The sequence below is a fragment of the Podarcis gaigeae genome, assembly GCF_964106915.1.
Source record: "Podarcis gaigeae genome assembly, chromosome: 10".
NCBI lineage: Eukaryota > Metazoa > Chordata > Lepidosauria > Squamata > Lacertidae > Podarcis > Podarcis gaigeae.
The window spans coordinates 23,617,238-23,630,794 of record NC_139686.1 but is presented as its reverse complement, the minus strand read 5'-3'; the positions used below and the strand labels follow the sequence as shown (position 1 = coordinate 23,630,794).

General features: G+C 42.1%; 1 protein-coding gene across 25 annotated transcripts in view; it reads right to left on the bottom strand.

Moving 5' to 3' along the window:
- MYBPC1 (myosin binding protein C1) overlaps window positions 1-13,557 on the bottom strand; it is a 108,578-nt gene that overhangs the window by 63,863 nt on the left and 31,158 nt on the right. For 15 of the 25 annotated variants that reach the window (XM_083699973.1, XM_083699982.1, XM_083699981.1 and 12 more), the window contains exon 2: window positions 6,366-6,398. In XM_083699973.1, coding sequence (XP_083556099.1) covers window positions 6,366-6,398 — 33 coding nt within the window. Of the gene's footprint in view, window positions 1-125; window positions 163-3,947; window positions 3,990-6,365; window positions 6,399-13,557 lie in introns of those variants that run through there. The other 10 variants (XM_083699963.1, XM_083699987.1, XM_083699974.1 and 7 more) reach the window with 2 other exon arrangements.

Genomic DNA, 13,557 nt, shown 5'->3' with positions numbered 1-13,557 from the left:
GTTGTTTAATCAAAATGGAAGAATGATTCAAGAGCGATCAGTTTAAAAATGAGAAAGTGATGATCTAATCTATGTTAGCAACATCATCTGTTCAAAAGATAACAAATACCCAAAGAATATCAGACCTGATGGTAGAATTACGATCATTATTTCACTCTCCTTTTCTTCTGCAAGTAAAATTTTAATGGAATATAAATATATTTAATAATGGAACTTGTGAAAAGAGCTAAACAAGAGGAAGGCATTCTGGTGCAAACAGATTTCTTTACCACAAAAAGACGTATACCAGTTGGGTAGATCAGGTGATTCACTAAAGCAACAGTTTCACTTGATTGAAGAAAGTTGACCTAACTTTAACCACCTTTTCCAATCTATTTCCACTCTGTCAGCACTGGCGGAGGAAGAGGAGTGCGGGGGGAGCGCACCGCCCCTGGTAGTGCAATCCCCGGGGTGCCATCATGGCTTCCACCCCCCAGTGCTGGAGCATGAAGCTATGCCACTATCTGTCAGCCCACCTATAAAGGGACCTTCTATCTAAAAGTACAAGTGTAGTTCTACTCATGTAGTATAATCACAACTGAAGTTGACCTCTCATCTAGAAAAGCCCATCTTATCCCTCATCAGTCCAGATCTACCTAAGAGATCTACCTTGACTGATGTTTGCTTCATGATGGGAATTTGCTAATACTCAGCAGATGCAAAGCATCATACTTAGACTTTAAGTAGTTACAATATATGGCCAGCAGTACTGCAATGTGGTCTATATGTCATTTCCTGTTCATCCTGAATGCTGGAGCTTGCAAAGGACATTTCTGAAAAATTAGGGAGGTGGCATTGCAATGATGGTCTAAGATGGCTGGAGGGGCCTACAGTCCACTTGATCGTCGTTTTCATGGAGGTGACCTGGTAGAATGGCTCAGATTCACTATTGGCCCATTTCAACAGCATCCTTGCTTGCAAAAAATATGCTCTTATTCCCTTACTCCCTTACATGAAGGCATTCACCATGGATGCCAATACAATCACATCTGCATTATCATGACAACATGGCAATCAAAATGATCAAGGGGTGGGAGGAAAGGCTTCACTATATATATAAAAAAATAGTATGGAAAAAATGAGCATGGGGAAACATAATATACAAAATTATGCATGGTAGGAAGAACGTAGGTAAGGAGAAAAACCCAGGGTCATCCATTGAAGCTGAATGGTAGGAGATTTGGGGATGACAAAATGAACTACTTCTTTGCACAGTTAAAATGGCAGCACTTTGCTAGCAGAAGAGGTAGTGATGGCCACCAAAATGATGACTTGAAAGGGGGAATTAGATAATAGTGGATAAAAATATTAGTATCTCCAGTGTCAGAGGCAGCATAATGGGAGGTGAGCAGCAGGAGAGGGCTAATGAGCAATTTAACAAACAAACAAATAAATTCAGCAGAATCAATGAGATAACAACACTTCCCCAGAACTCTATGGAATGGTCTACCTTCCTCTTTACTATACATCAAATGGTTTTTTAACAGTATGTCAGGCATGGGGTACCTCTAGTTCCCATCACCTCTGGCCATTGGTCATGGTTGCTGTGGTAGATGAGAGTTGCAGTTTAGTGACATCTGGGGAGCCAAAGGGTCCCCATCCCTGCAGTATGTCATCAATGTAGCAGGAGAGTGTGCTGTTTCATATTTGCAAGTTGCTGATGGGGAGGCTCCAGTAGTACTAATGAAATTTTATCTATGTCCACTTGCCAGATCTGCTACGGTTGCTCATTAGCTTTAAATATAGACGTCTACGTGTGTCTATAAAAGACAGCTGAGATTTTATACAGAGTTTTGATGGAAACTTCAATCAAAACCACAGGGGAAACAATCAGATGTTTGAGTAGATCACAGAACCTAGACAGATGAAAATGAAACATGCAGGTATTTTATTAGATGGGTGGATACCTGGATGGAACCTAAAGAAAGAAATGAGCACATTAATTTTATGTTGTTATTTCAGGAAATGAGCGCAGTTCTGGTAGCTATGTCTTCAGCACAAAAATGAAGATGAATGAAAGCACATTGTGGAATGTAATATGTGAGAGTACGTGGGTAGTTACGTAGACACACATGACAATGCTGGACAAACAGAAATGTAGAACTGGAGGATAACATAGTGAGTTTAGTGAGGCTGCTGTACATTAAATTATTCTGTAAATAAAATAGATATTAGATAGATGACAGAGATCTAGCATTCCATAAATGCAAATTAATACCTTGCTTCAAAACACAAAATTTAGAACTATGTAGTATGGATTGCACTGAAGCTTGCGTCCCCATCATTACTTGGAAACAAATAGTTACCCTGGGCATACCCCAAGGCAGCCTTGCCCAACTTGGTAACATCCTGATATTTTGGACTGCAACTCCCATCGATCCTAGTCAGCATGTGCTCACCAGGTTGGACAAGGCTTCCCTAAGAGTTGTGGAAGGCTGGGGGGGGGGGCACGGCATGGTTTGTTTGCAGGGCATCATGGAAGACCGTAGGACAGAAAGTCTTAAGGATTCCACCTGACATGCAGAATTAGTCATACAGGACTTTTGATTCTGGCCAAAGTGGTTGGCAGGGCAATTCAGAGCAGCATCTCATATTTTGAATGGCAGACAAAGGCTTTATTTCAGATACTGAAGCCCTTTAAAGCTCTTATGACAAGAGCTACTACCTTAAACTGATAGGTGAAAGTGTTATAGTGGTTAAGAGTAGTTAATATTATGCTTATGCGTGTTTGTCATTTATGGTTGCTTTTGATGGTTTCTATGCCATTTTTGTGCCATACCTCAGTCTTGGGAGCCGTTACAATAAAGGGCAAACTGGAGCCAGTGTTGTATAGTGGTTAGCGTGTCAGACTAGGACCTGGGAGACCAGGGTTCAAATCCCCACTCAGCCATGAAGATCACTTTGTGACCTTGGGCCCGTCACTGCCTGTCAGCCTAGCCTACCTCATATTAATTGAGTCATCTTGGACCAGCCTTTCTCTCTCTCTTCTCAGCCTAACCTACCTCAAAGGGTTGTTATGAAGATTAATTAAGGGAGTGGTAGAAACAAGCATGCTGCCTTGAACTCTTTGGAGGAAAAGCAGACTATAAATGCAATAAAAGGTAAAGGTAAAGGACCCCTGACAGTTAAGTCCAGTCGCAGACGACTCTGGGGTTGCGGAGCTCATCTCGCTTTACAGGCTGAGGGAGCTGGCATTTGTCCACAGACAGTTTTTCCGGGTCATGTGACCAAGCCGCTTCTGACGAAACCAGAGCAGTGCACAGAAATGCTGTTTACCTTCCTGCCAGAGCAGTACCTATTTATCTACTTGCACTTTTTGCAATAAAGGAAGTAATAAACTGGACCAGGAAAAAAAGAGGTAGCAAGAGCTGGAGTGACACATTTTTGCTGCTCTTCTCTACAGCTTGGCAGCAGCATTGCACATCAATAAAAGTTACTGGACACTTTTCAAGGGCAGGCAATATTCCTGTGTCAAAGTTACTAAAGCAGAGGTTAGGCCAACATGGTGTCCTCCGAATGGCACCCGACTCTAGCTTCTGTTATCCCTGCCCATTGGCCATGTTGGCTGAGACTGATGGGAGTTGGAGTCCAACTACACCTGCACATTGTTAATACATCCTATCCCCTGTACTAAATCATAAATGGCTGTGGCTAGGCCTGCCCTCTCCAAGGAAGGGTTGAATGGGCATACCAGCTGAAGCAAGTAAATGGGGAAATGAAGGGGGGAAAGCATTGGCGGTGGGGGAAATCCAGGAAGCCATATGAAATCATATCAATGAAATGAAATGAAATTCAGAACTGTATGGGGAACTGGAAGAAAGAAGAGAAAACATACATATGACCTAAACTGCTGTAGCATCTACTTATATGTTGCCTCCTTCTAGCTTTTGGAGAACAACTGCACTCACCTTGGTTAGGTGCATTTCCATCTTCCTCAGGTTTATTTTGTTCTGTGTAGGAAGTAGAAGCAACATCTTTTTGAGAGAAAACACCCAGATCATCAACATTTGTGCTGGCGTACCTGCCTGCAATGCTGGTACACAACATGTTTAGATGTTGCGCACGCACAGCAGCCACTACGCCCCGGAGAATTAATTGCCAGAGGCTGAAAGAGTTAGACCATTAATATAAATGGAAATTAACTGGATCCTATTAGCATGTCAATGCTTGTTGATTGAAACAATGAGTTAGGAAAGGGACCATATCTCAGTGGGAGGACACATGCTTTGGATACAGAAAGTTTCAGGTTCAGGTCATGGAAAAGGAAACTGAACAGGTGATGGATAGGCAGCCTCTGTCTGACAGCCAGTAGAGCTGCTGCCATTCAAAGTAGATAATACTTGGCTTTAGAGGTGAGGGTAGGCAAGGTTTACAGCAATAAACAAACAAAAATTCTGCCAAGAGTGGGTGGGACTCCAAGATGGCCCAATGAGAACTGAGCATGCTCAGTGACCACAGAATGCTAATTGATGCTGGAATGGGGAAGGGGGGTGGAATGCAGTATCTTGAAAAAGGGCATGGCTGGCTGAAACCCTGAACAGAAGCCCTCAAGAGCGTAACATTATTATTTTTTTGCAGGTCCCACTCATTTTACATATATGCAAACAATCTGGATAGCTCAGTAGAGCATAAGACTCTCAGGGTTGTGGGTTCAAGCACCACGTTGGGCAAAAGATTCCTGCATTCCATGGGGTTGGACTAGATGACCCCTCATAGTCCTTTCGAACTCTACAAATCTATGATCTATGAACCTGGAGTAGCAGTGCAATCTTATGTATATTTGTTCAGTGGGGCTCATTTGGAAAACATGCATAGGATTGCAACCTGAAAGTAACTCTGAACTATCCTGCACCAACATTTCCCCTGTTTAGTGTATGTACACGGGAATGAATCCAGAATTATAATAATCAAGTCTTAGAAGAGCAGTAGCAAATTTTCTTTCTACCCCCTTCCCCCTCTGCATATTTGGTCACATACTTTATACTTTTAATGTAGCAAGCTTCTAGATGTGGCAGCCACAATCTGGGCTTAACACCATTTGTGTGCATATGCGTGTACACAGGAAGCTCAAAATATCCAGAAAGATATGCCAGGGGCAGGAGGATCAACAGACTCTCTCTACAGCTTCCCAAATACCAGGTGGGAATTAGTTAGCATCTTTAGAAGAGCTGTGCAAGCTTCAGGGCTTCTGCTGAATCTGCCAGGGCTACTGGGTCCCAAACATCAACTGATAAACATCAAGTGTGCTTGCTCCAGAACTATTGGTGGAGCAGGTTCCAGGATCAAAGTTCTTTGTTAAATCAAAACCACTGGAATGCAGTTACCACTTATGCAATCTGCCACATTTGTAACTTAGTGTTAAAAGAGAAAAGAGGAGGACTTCCAACTCCATTCTTTCACAGTTTTGTTATTTAATTCAAAAGATCTGTAAGGATTTCCAATGCAACAGATCACATGGTTTACTATGTGAAATATGCCTTGAAATGTTATGCATGCATTGCAGGGATAAGCCAACAACAGTTAGTATTAGTTGCACAAGGTTGGGGGGTTTTTTTTTTGGATATTAAAACAAAAATGTAGGGTTGGAGCAGAAATGCTCAAATATTTGAAATCTGGTGAATTTTCAATTATTAATAAGTATTTACCCCAAATCTATGTTTGCTTGTTGTTTGTACTAGATTCCATATTCATCAGCTACCACATGGGATAAAATATGAAATAATGCGCTTTCTTTAGGCCTTCTTTTTTAACATGAGGCCTTCTTCCTCTCCCTCTCCCTTTCCCTCCCCTCCATATATAACAAAGCAAAAAGGCAAAATATTTCCCTTTTTCTTATTTCCATTCACTGGATCATTTCCTTGTTCCCAAATTTCCCTAAATACATCTATGTGCAATTTTTGTCAAAAAAAAATTCCTAGAAAAGAACTAGCATCCTTAAAATACCCACAATTTCCAGGGCTTGGGGTGGGGGGAGCAGGGGAGCCAAGGGAATTAAGCCTGCAATCCTATACCCAATTATCTGGGAATAAGCCCCAATGAATTCAATGGGACTTGCCGCTGAGTAGACATCTATAGGATTCCTAGCATCCTCACTGTAAATTATCATTGTAAATGGCACCCTAAAACGAGTTTAAGCTCTCAGTTACCTGGGAATAACCCCTTGATCTCAGTGGGACTTACTTCTGAGAAGACACACAAAGGACTATACTGTTAATCTTATAGAAGTGAAGTTATTAATCCAATAAACAGTCACCTCTTTGTGGATTGTATGAAGCCTATACAACACATATCTATATCAACCAAAACCACAAATTCTAATGACTAACCTGGAGGTGGTGCAGTCTCTGCTTCTGTTTCATCTGAAAAAGATAGAAGAAGCACTTTTAGAAACATAAATGTATACTAATAGATACATATGTTCTAGTACAGTACTGAATACAGCTTGAAGAGCTAGACAAATTCTGAATTTCATGCTATACATGAAAGCCTTCCCATTATGGATTTGTAGATGTTTATTGTGGTCTTGTGTATAACCCACTAATTTATTAGGTTTTATTCAAATTGTTTCATTGTTGTACAGATGAAAGCAGCGAACTATCTCACCAAATAGTTGGTTCACATTGCTTTTATTTTCCTGTAACAAACACCAAATTGTTTTGCTATTTCCTTGCATTGTCATTATTTTACAAATAATATTTTTGCAAATAATATTTCATCAAAATACATAAGAACATTTGTTAAGTTGGAAAGGAAATTAATTAACTCAAATAATCATGTCCAATTATTTCAATGGTTCTACTTTGGGTGTGTGGGATGTTAGAGGAGGGATAATGTGCTCCTTCTGGGGTAGTTTGTCCACCTTTGGTCCCCACCCTGCAATCATTTCTCACCTGTGTCTCCTAGAAGCTGTCAGCATGCGACAGCAGCCACACCCTGTGAAACAGTTTTGACTGATCAGCTAAACTTGGTGAGGGCAAGTTGATGAGTCTCAATCTCTCAGTGAGTTAGGTACTTCCCCTGCATATGAAAACTGGCTCCAGCATATTGATCGGACAAGACTAATAGTGGGTCCAATGGTCAAGACGAGAGGTTCTGCACATGTTCTAGAGGGAAATGAGGAGCAGAGGGAGCTCGTCAACCTGAGATGCTAGCCTATCTAGAAGAAGGAAAACTCTGATCCTAAGCCTTCACTGCCTTGCAACTATATTCATGGGAGAAAGGCTTCAGGAGGAAAAACCCATACCCACTGCCTTGCACGACATCTCTGGGAGGAGAAAAGGCTAAGGAGTAAGCCCTAGAGAAATCTGGAGTGGAATCTCTAAGACAAGGCCATGTATGCCACCTTCCAGCAACACCTGCAGCCAAGCTAGTGTCAAATGTATTGCTCTGCTTTCCTTTGGAACACATCAATGAGGCTGAGAGGGGGGTCTTGTCGTCTGGGCAGTCCAGGACCACCATACACATTGGCCAGCTTGCACATGTCTCTATGTGGTGAGGCTCCCTGACTGATACATGACTCTTACTTCCAAAATGCCCCTTTGCAGAATCTATTTTATTACAATTGCTGCAGAAGTGTACTGAACTTTCTGCTTATTTTATTCCAACTGCAATAATACGCTTCACATAGTTGGTGTTCTTCATTTCTTTACTGTTTGCCTTGTCTTTATGTTGTTGTCTTGAAAATTCAATAAACACTTCTTTTTAAGAGCTACTATTTGTTCTACAGCTTTAGATCAAGCAGGTTTGTAGGGCTGCTGAAGCTTCTGTGTGCCCTGTTCAGACAAACTCATGTTCCCCCAGGCAAAAAGCCTATTTGAAGTGGTGCTCCATATTTATCCAATTAGCTTGCAATGTTGAGTGGTTTGAGCAGAGCTGCACGTAAAGGTACCCTTAAACTTTACACACTGAAAATCAATCCACACCAGCTTCTTCCATGTGACCAAAGATATTATAAAACCAGCGAACCCCTTGAGCAAATAATAGAAATAACATTTCAGTTTTGGCCACTCACAGTGCGACTCTACAGACTAAATATATTCTCAAGCATGCTAGTGATGTTGGTTCTCTGTTCCAGTAAGAATCCTGGTAAGCCTTCTCCTCTGGCGGCAGGCTTAAGCGTAAAATGCATTCTTGGTACATCTTGACTCTCCCTCTCCCCCTCTCTCTCCCTCTGTGTGTGTGTGCTTTATGAAGAAGAAACACTATGGGTTGGAGGGGAATTCAGTACAATGTGTGAAATAATTTAAGAACACAGTAAACTCCTGTGGGATCAAACAAAAGGCCTATGTAGGCAACACCCTGGGTGATATTTAACCAAGTTTTACTCAAAGGAGACCCACTGAAATAGACCCCTAACTTAGTCATATTGCTTAATATCAATGGGTCTACTTTGAAGAAAACTTTGTTTCCAACTGTGGCCAACTAGATTCATGGCATGAAGGCAGCACACCTCCTCTGCTGTTGCCTCTGCTTTCTCCACAACAGTTATTCAGAAGTATATTTCCCTGAACATGGATGTTCTGTTTAGTTATCATGCAAACGTAGTCATTGATCAGCAAGTTTGTCCAATCCCCTTTTCAAGTCAGCTTGGCAGGGCCATAACATTTTGGGGCAGTGAATTCCATAAATTAAGTTTATGCTGTGCGGAAAAGTAAATAATGTGTGTGTCTTCAGTCTACTGTCAGTTTCACTGGAGTAGTTTATCCCATCCACTTTTTTTTGCCAGACTATGCATAACTTTATAATCCTGTCATATACTGTCATTTTATTGTAAGAAAGGAGCTCTACCCCTGGATAATTTAGGCTGCCCTTTTCTGCACCTTCTTCAGCACTCCGATAGCCTTTTCCAGGATGGAGTGGAGGGAGAACAGGTTGAATACTTTTCCCCCAGAGCAGGAGTGATTAAATCATTTTCTGAAATGCCGGGTTAACTGATGGACCCTCCTTGCTCTGGCAAGGTGATAATGAGACTTTGAAAGTTATTTCAACAAATTAGCGCAGAGGAATGTGAAAAATGATCAAGCTTAGGCTGGACAATTCTTTCCTTTTCTTCGAAGGAGTTCCTACTTCATACTAACAAATGAAATGGTAACACTGCTTAGTAAGATAAAATTGCTTTTCTAATACAAAGCTAAAAGTTGCATTTCAATTGGCTGAAGTTCTTTCTCAGCATGTTTTAAGTTGAACCTATGCTATCAGAAGCAAGCACCTCTATGCTTAATGGAACCTACTCCCAAGAACCTAGGCACGGAATTGCCAATCCTAATAAATTAGGCATTATATGTGCTGCTGTTCTTTGGTGTGTGTACTGTATCTGAGGGTGTATAAGCCTGCATTTTTTGACTTTCACTGGGCAAAGGCTATGAAATTCTCTTTAGGGATGGTGTGATCCTTTTAAAATGGTCATTTAACGTCACCCATATTAAGTCAGTATTCAAGGAAAATGTAAACATTGCACTGTCACTAAAATGTGGCTATACCCCATTTTGTCCATTGCAAGAGTCCAAGTGGGAAATTAATTAGAAATTAATTGCCCTAGTCGAGGAGAACAAGTAAAACAAGCGGACCATTTGGATCCCTTCCAGTCGGGATTCAGGCCTCATCATGGGACTGAAACTGCCTTGGTCGCACTGGTTGATGATCTCCGGCGGGCTAGGGACAAAGGTGAGAGCTGTTTCCTAGTTCTGCTGGATCTCTCAGCGGCGTTTGATACCATCGACCATAACATCCTTCTGGACCGTCTTGAGGGGCTGGGAGCTGGGGGCACTGTCCTACAGTGGTTCCGCTCCTTCCTCCTGGGCCGTGTTCAGAAAGTGGTGGTGGGGGATGAGTGTTCAGACCCCTGGGCTCTCACTTGTGGGGTGCCTCTGGGTTCTGTCCTCTCCACCATGCTTTTCAGCATTTACCTGCAGCCGCTGGGAGAGATCATCAGGAGGTTTGGGCTGGGTGTTCATCAGTATGCAGATGATACCCAGCTCTACCTCTCTTTTAAATCAGAACCAGTGAAGGCAGTGAAGGTCCTGTGTGAGTGTCTGGAGGCGGTTGGAGGATGGATGGCGGCTAACAGATTGAGGTTGAATCCTGACAAGACAGAAGTACTGTTTCTGGGGGACAGGAGGCGGGCAGGTGTGGAGGATTCCCTGGTCCTGAATGGGGTAACTGTGCCCCTGAAGGACCAGGTGCACAGCCTGGGAGTCATTTTGGACTCACAGCTGTCCATGGAGGCACAGGTCAAATCTGTGTCCAGGGCAGCTGTTTACCAGCTCCATCTGGTACGTAGGCTGAGACCCTATCTGCCTGCGGACTGTCTCGCCAGAGTGGTGCATGCTCTGGTTATCTCCCGCTTGGACTAATGCAATGCACTCTACGTGGGGCTACCTTTGAAGGTGACTCGGAAACTACAACTAATCCAGAATGCGGCAGCTAGACTGGTGACTGGGAGCGGCCGCCGAGACCATATAACACTGGTCTTGAAAAACCTACATTGGCTCCCAGTATGTTTCCGAGCACAATTCAAAGTGTTGGTGCTGACCTTTAAAGCCCTAAACGGCCTCGGTCCAGTATACCTGAAGGAGCGTCTCCACCCCCATCATTCTGCCCGGACGCTGAGGTCCAGCGCCGAGGGCCTTCTGGCGGTTCCCTCATTGCGAGAAGCAAAGCTACAGGGAACCAGGCAGAGGGCCTTCTCGGTAGTGGCGCCCGCCCTGTGGAACGCCCTTCCAGCAGATGTCAAAGCGATAAACAACTACCTGACATTCAGAAGACATCTTAAGGCAGCCCTGTTCAGGGAAGTTTTTAACGTGTGATATTTTACTGTATTTTTGGTTTTTATGGAAGCCGCCCAGAGTGGCTGGGGAGGCCCAGCCAGATGGGCGGGGTATAAATAATTTATTATTATTATTATTATTATTATTATTATTATTATTATTATTATTATTATTAAATGGCCATCCCTAGGGGAAATCATTCATTTTTAATCTTGGTTTCACAAAATATCTCAATTTAAATGACAAAATCTATAGACTTCACCATCAGTTGTGAATAGCACATGTGTGGTTTAAATGGCCAGATTTTCCAACAGTAAATTTGGTAGTAGTGATTGGGAAAGAATAAAGAGATCCCATTTTCCAATTATGATTTATATTTAATTATTTTATGCTGCTGCTCCAAGCTGGAATCAGGCTTGAGGGGGCTCAGAGCAAAATGCTCTGTCGAGGGCCCTGGCACATGGATCAAAGCAGGGCTCCTGGACTTATTGGTTGCTACCTGCATTCTTTTATCAGTGAGACTCACCACAATAAAAGTGAAAATAAGAACATATCAGACCAAGCACTATCAAATCAAGCAAGCAGCCAAGTGGCTAATGCCCATTGCTGCTACACCTGCTTGCTCACCTGAGTCAATGAGGAAAGAAACAAGCAGAAAGAGAAGGAGGTCAAGGGTCAACAGGGTGCTGGGTCCCAACAGCTGCCCAAAGATACTAATGATTTATGCCAGCACTGGTATGTGTGACAGCTTTTCCTCTATAAAAAGTTTGATTCCGCAGAACTCTTTTAACACTGAGGTTAATTTACCTGCTTTTCAGCCAAAGTTGCAGGGAAAATACAATATAACCCAACAATAAAAAATAGAAAACAAACAAACCTCTAACAATATTAAAAGCCTTATAACTGAAAGGAAAAATAAAAGAGGCACAACCCACGCATCCAGTTCCAAAAAAAGCATGTTCAGCAATGGCAGTCTAAAAATAAAGGCATTTATTTAAAAAAAATTGAGGGAAGCTAGTCAGACACACCTCCTTCAGAACAGAGTTGCATATCCTTCAACACTTCTCAAATAAAAATAGGAATACTCTTTTAATAGTGATAGCCACTAACTTGGGAAGCTTTAAAAAAGGACTGGACAAATTTATGGAGGATAAGGCTGTTGATAATTACTAACCCTGCTGACCATGTTCAAGCTTTACCGTCAGAGGAAGTATACTTCTGAATACCAGTCTCTGGGAGTCACAGATTGGGTGCAGGTCTGTCTACTGCTGTGGCTGGAGAAAGCCAGTGTGTGCCTGCAGTGTGGAGCAGCTATCAGTAGTTGCTACAGAAAAATACTGATGCTGCTTTGCCACAGCAGCAAAAACTGTTTAAAAGGTTTAAAGTATAACCATTTGCTGCTAAACTTTTATTACTGCTGAACAGTATTAGACACTGCAGAAAGTGGCAGCAGCATTCTTGGGTTCTCCAGACCCTAGTAGCCCAATTCTTCACTCTGACAAAGCACAGCATTTGTGGGCATTACATAGTGCTGAAGTGTTCCTTAGCGATGGAAGGGTTTGTGTATTTCAGTTCTCACAGCTTCTCATTTTCCCAATCTTAAATTTGTTTATACACATTTGCAAATTTTCTTTTTAAAAATCCCTGTGAAAAGTCACCAGCATTTTATGTGAATATCTCCTGATAAACACATTTTTGTATGCAGTTTTGATTAATGTACCCATTTTTGAAAGTTATATCTCCTGATACAATGCATTTTTGTATGTTATTTTTACCAATATATTCATTTTTATCCACAGTTTCCCTTAATATACACATTTTTTGTAAACTGCATGGGACATTTCAGATTAGAGCCAATTTTGAAGGATGGCTGTTTTTGGCTCTCATCTTGTTTCAGAAATTTGATAAATTCAGCTGAATTTATCCCTCATCCCTAGCATGGATATGCATGCAGTGACATCTCTAAAACCTGAAGATCGACAACAGTAACATCTCATCCTAAGAAATGTTAACTATTCATCCAACAAAGGCAAAAACAAAACAGTGGTCATTTTACTAGGAAGAGACACCAGTAAATAGAGACTGCTCCTTGGTAAAAGGAGATGGTTGGAACATGAGGAAAAAGACATGCTGCCAATATCCGCCCCATTGCCAAATTTAAGAAGGCAGGAACAGATCTCCAACAAATTCCCTCTTTCAAGTTGCCCTTGATCCACCACCAACAAGACATCCTTGGCTGTCACCTTCACTTCTGAGGAAGTCCAGTAAGAAAACACCTAACAGCCCACAGTCTCCAAGGCTAATAAATCTCTCAAGATGGACTTTTCTGCCAAGAATAAAAAGACAAGTGGACATCAAACTGTGGCGGCTGCTCTGTTCTTTCCTGATCCAGCATGCTCTATGGAGTTCCCAGATGCCATTCTCTGCCATCCAATTGCCTTATAAGGCTCCCTGGCTAGGTGTTGTGAGGAACTATACTATGGATCAAATCTTTGAGCTGAATGCCTGACAAAGCATTCCATCGCCACGGGAGAGAAGTTTTCCTCATTGAATCATGATGAACCTCTTCAGCTGCCAAGGTTGGTGAAATGTCAATACAGATCAAGCCAGGAAAGGTTCTTCAGTGTAAAAATAGAAAATGACTAAAACAATTATAAATATATAAGAAGAATTGTAGGGGTCCTTGTGCTGCAGAAGGAAAGCCTACCTCCTAGCACCTGCCAAAGGGCAATAAGGAAAAGAACAGTTTCTT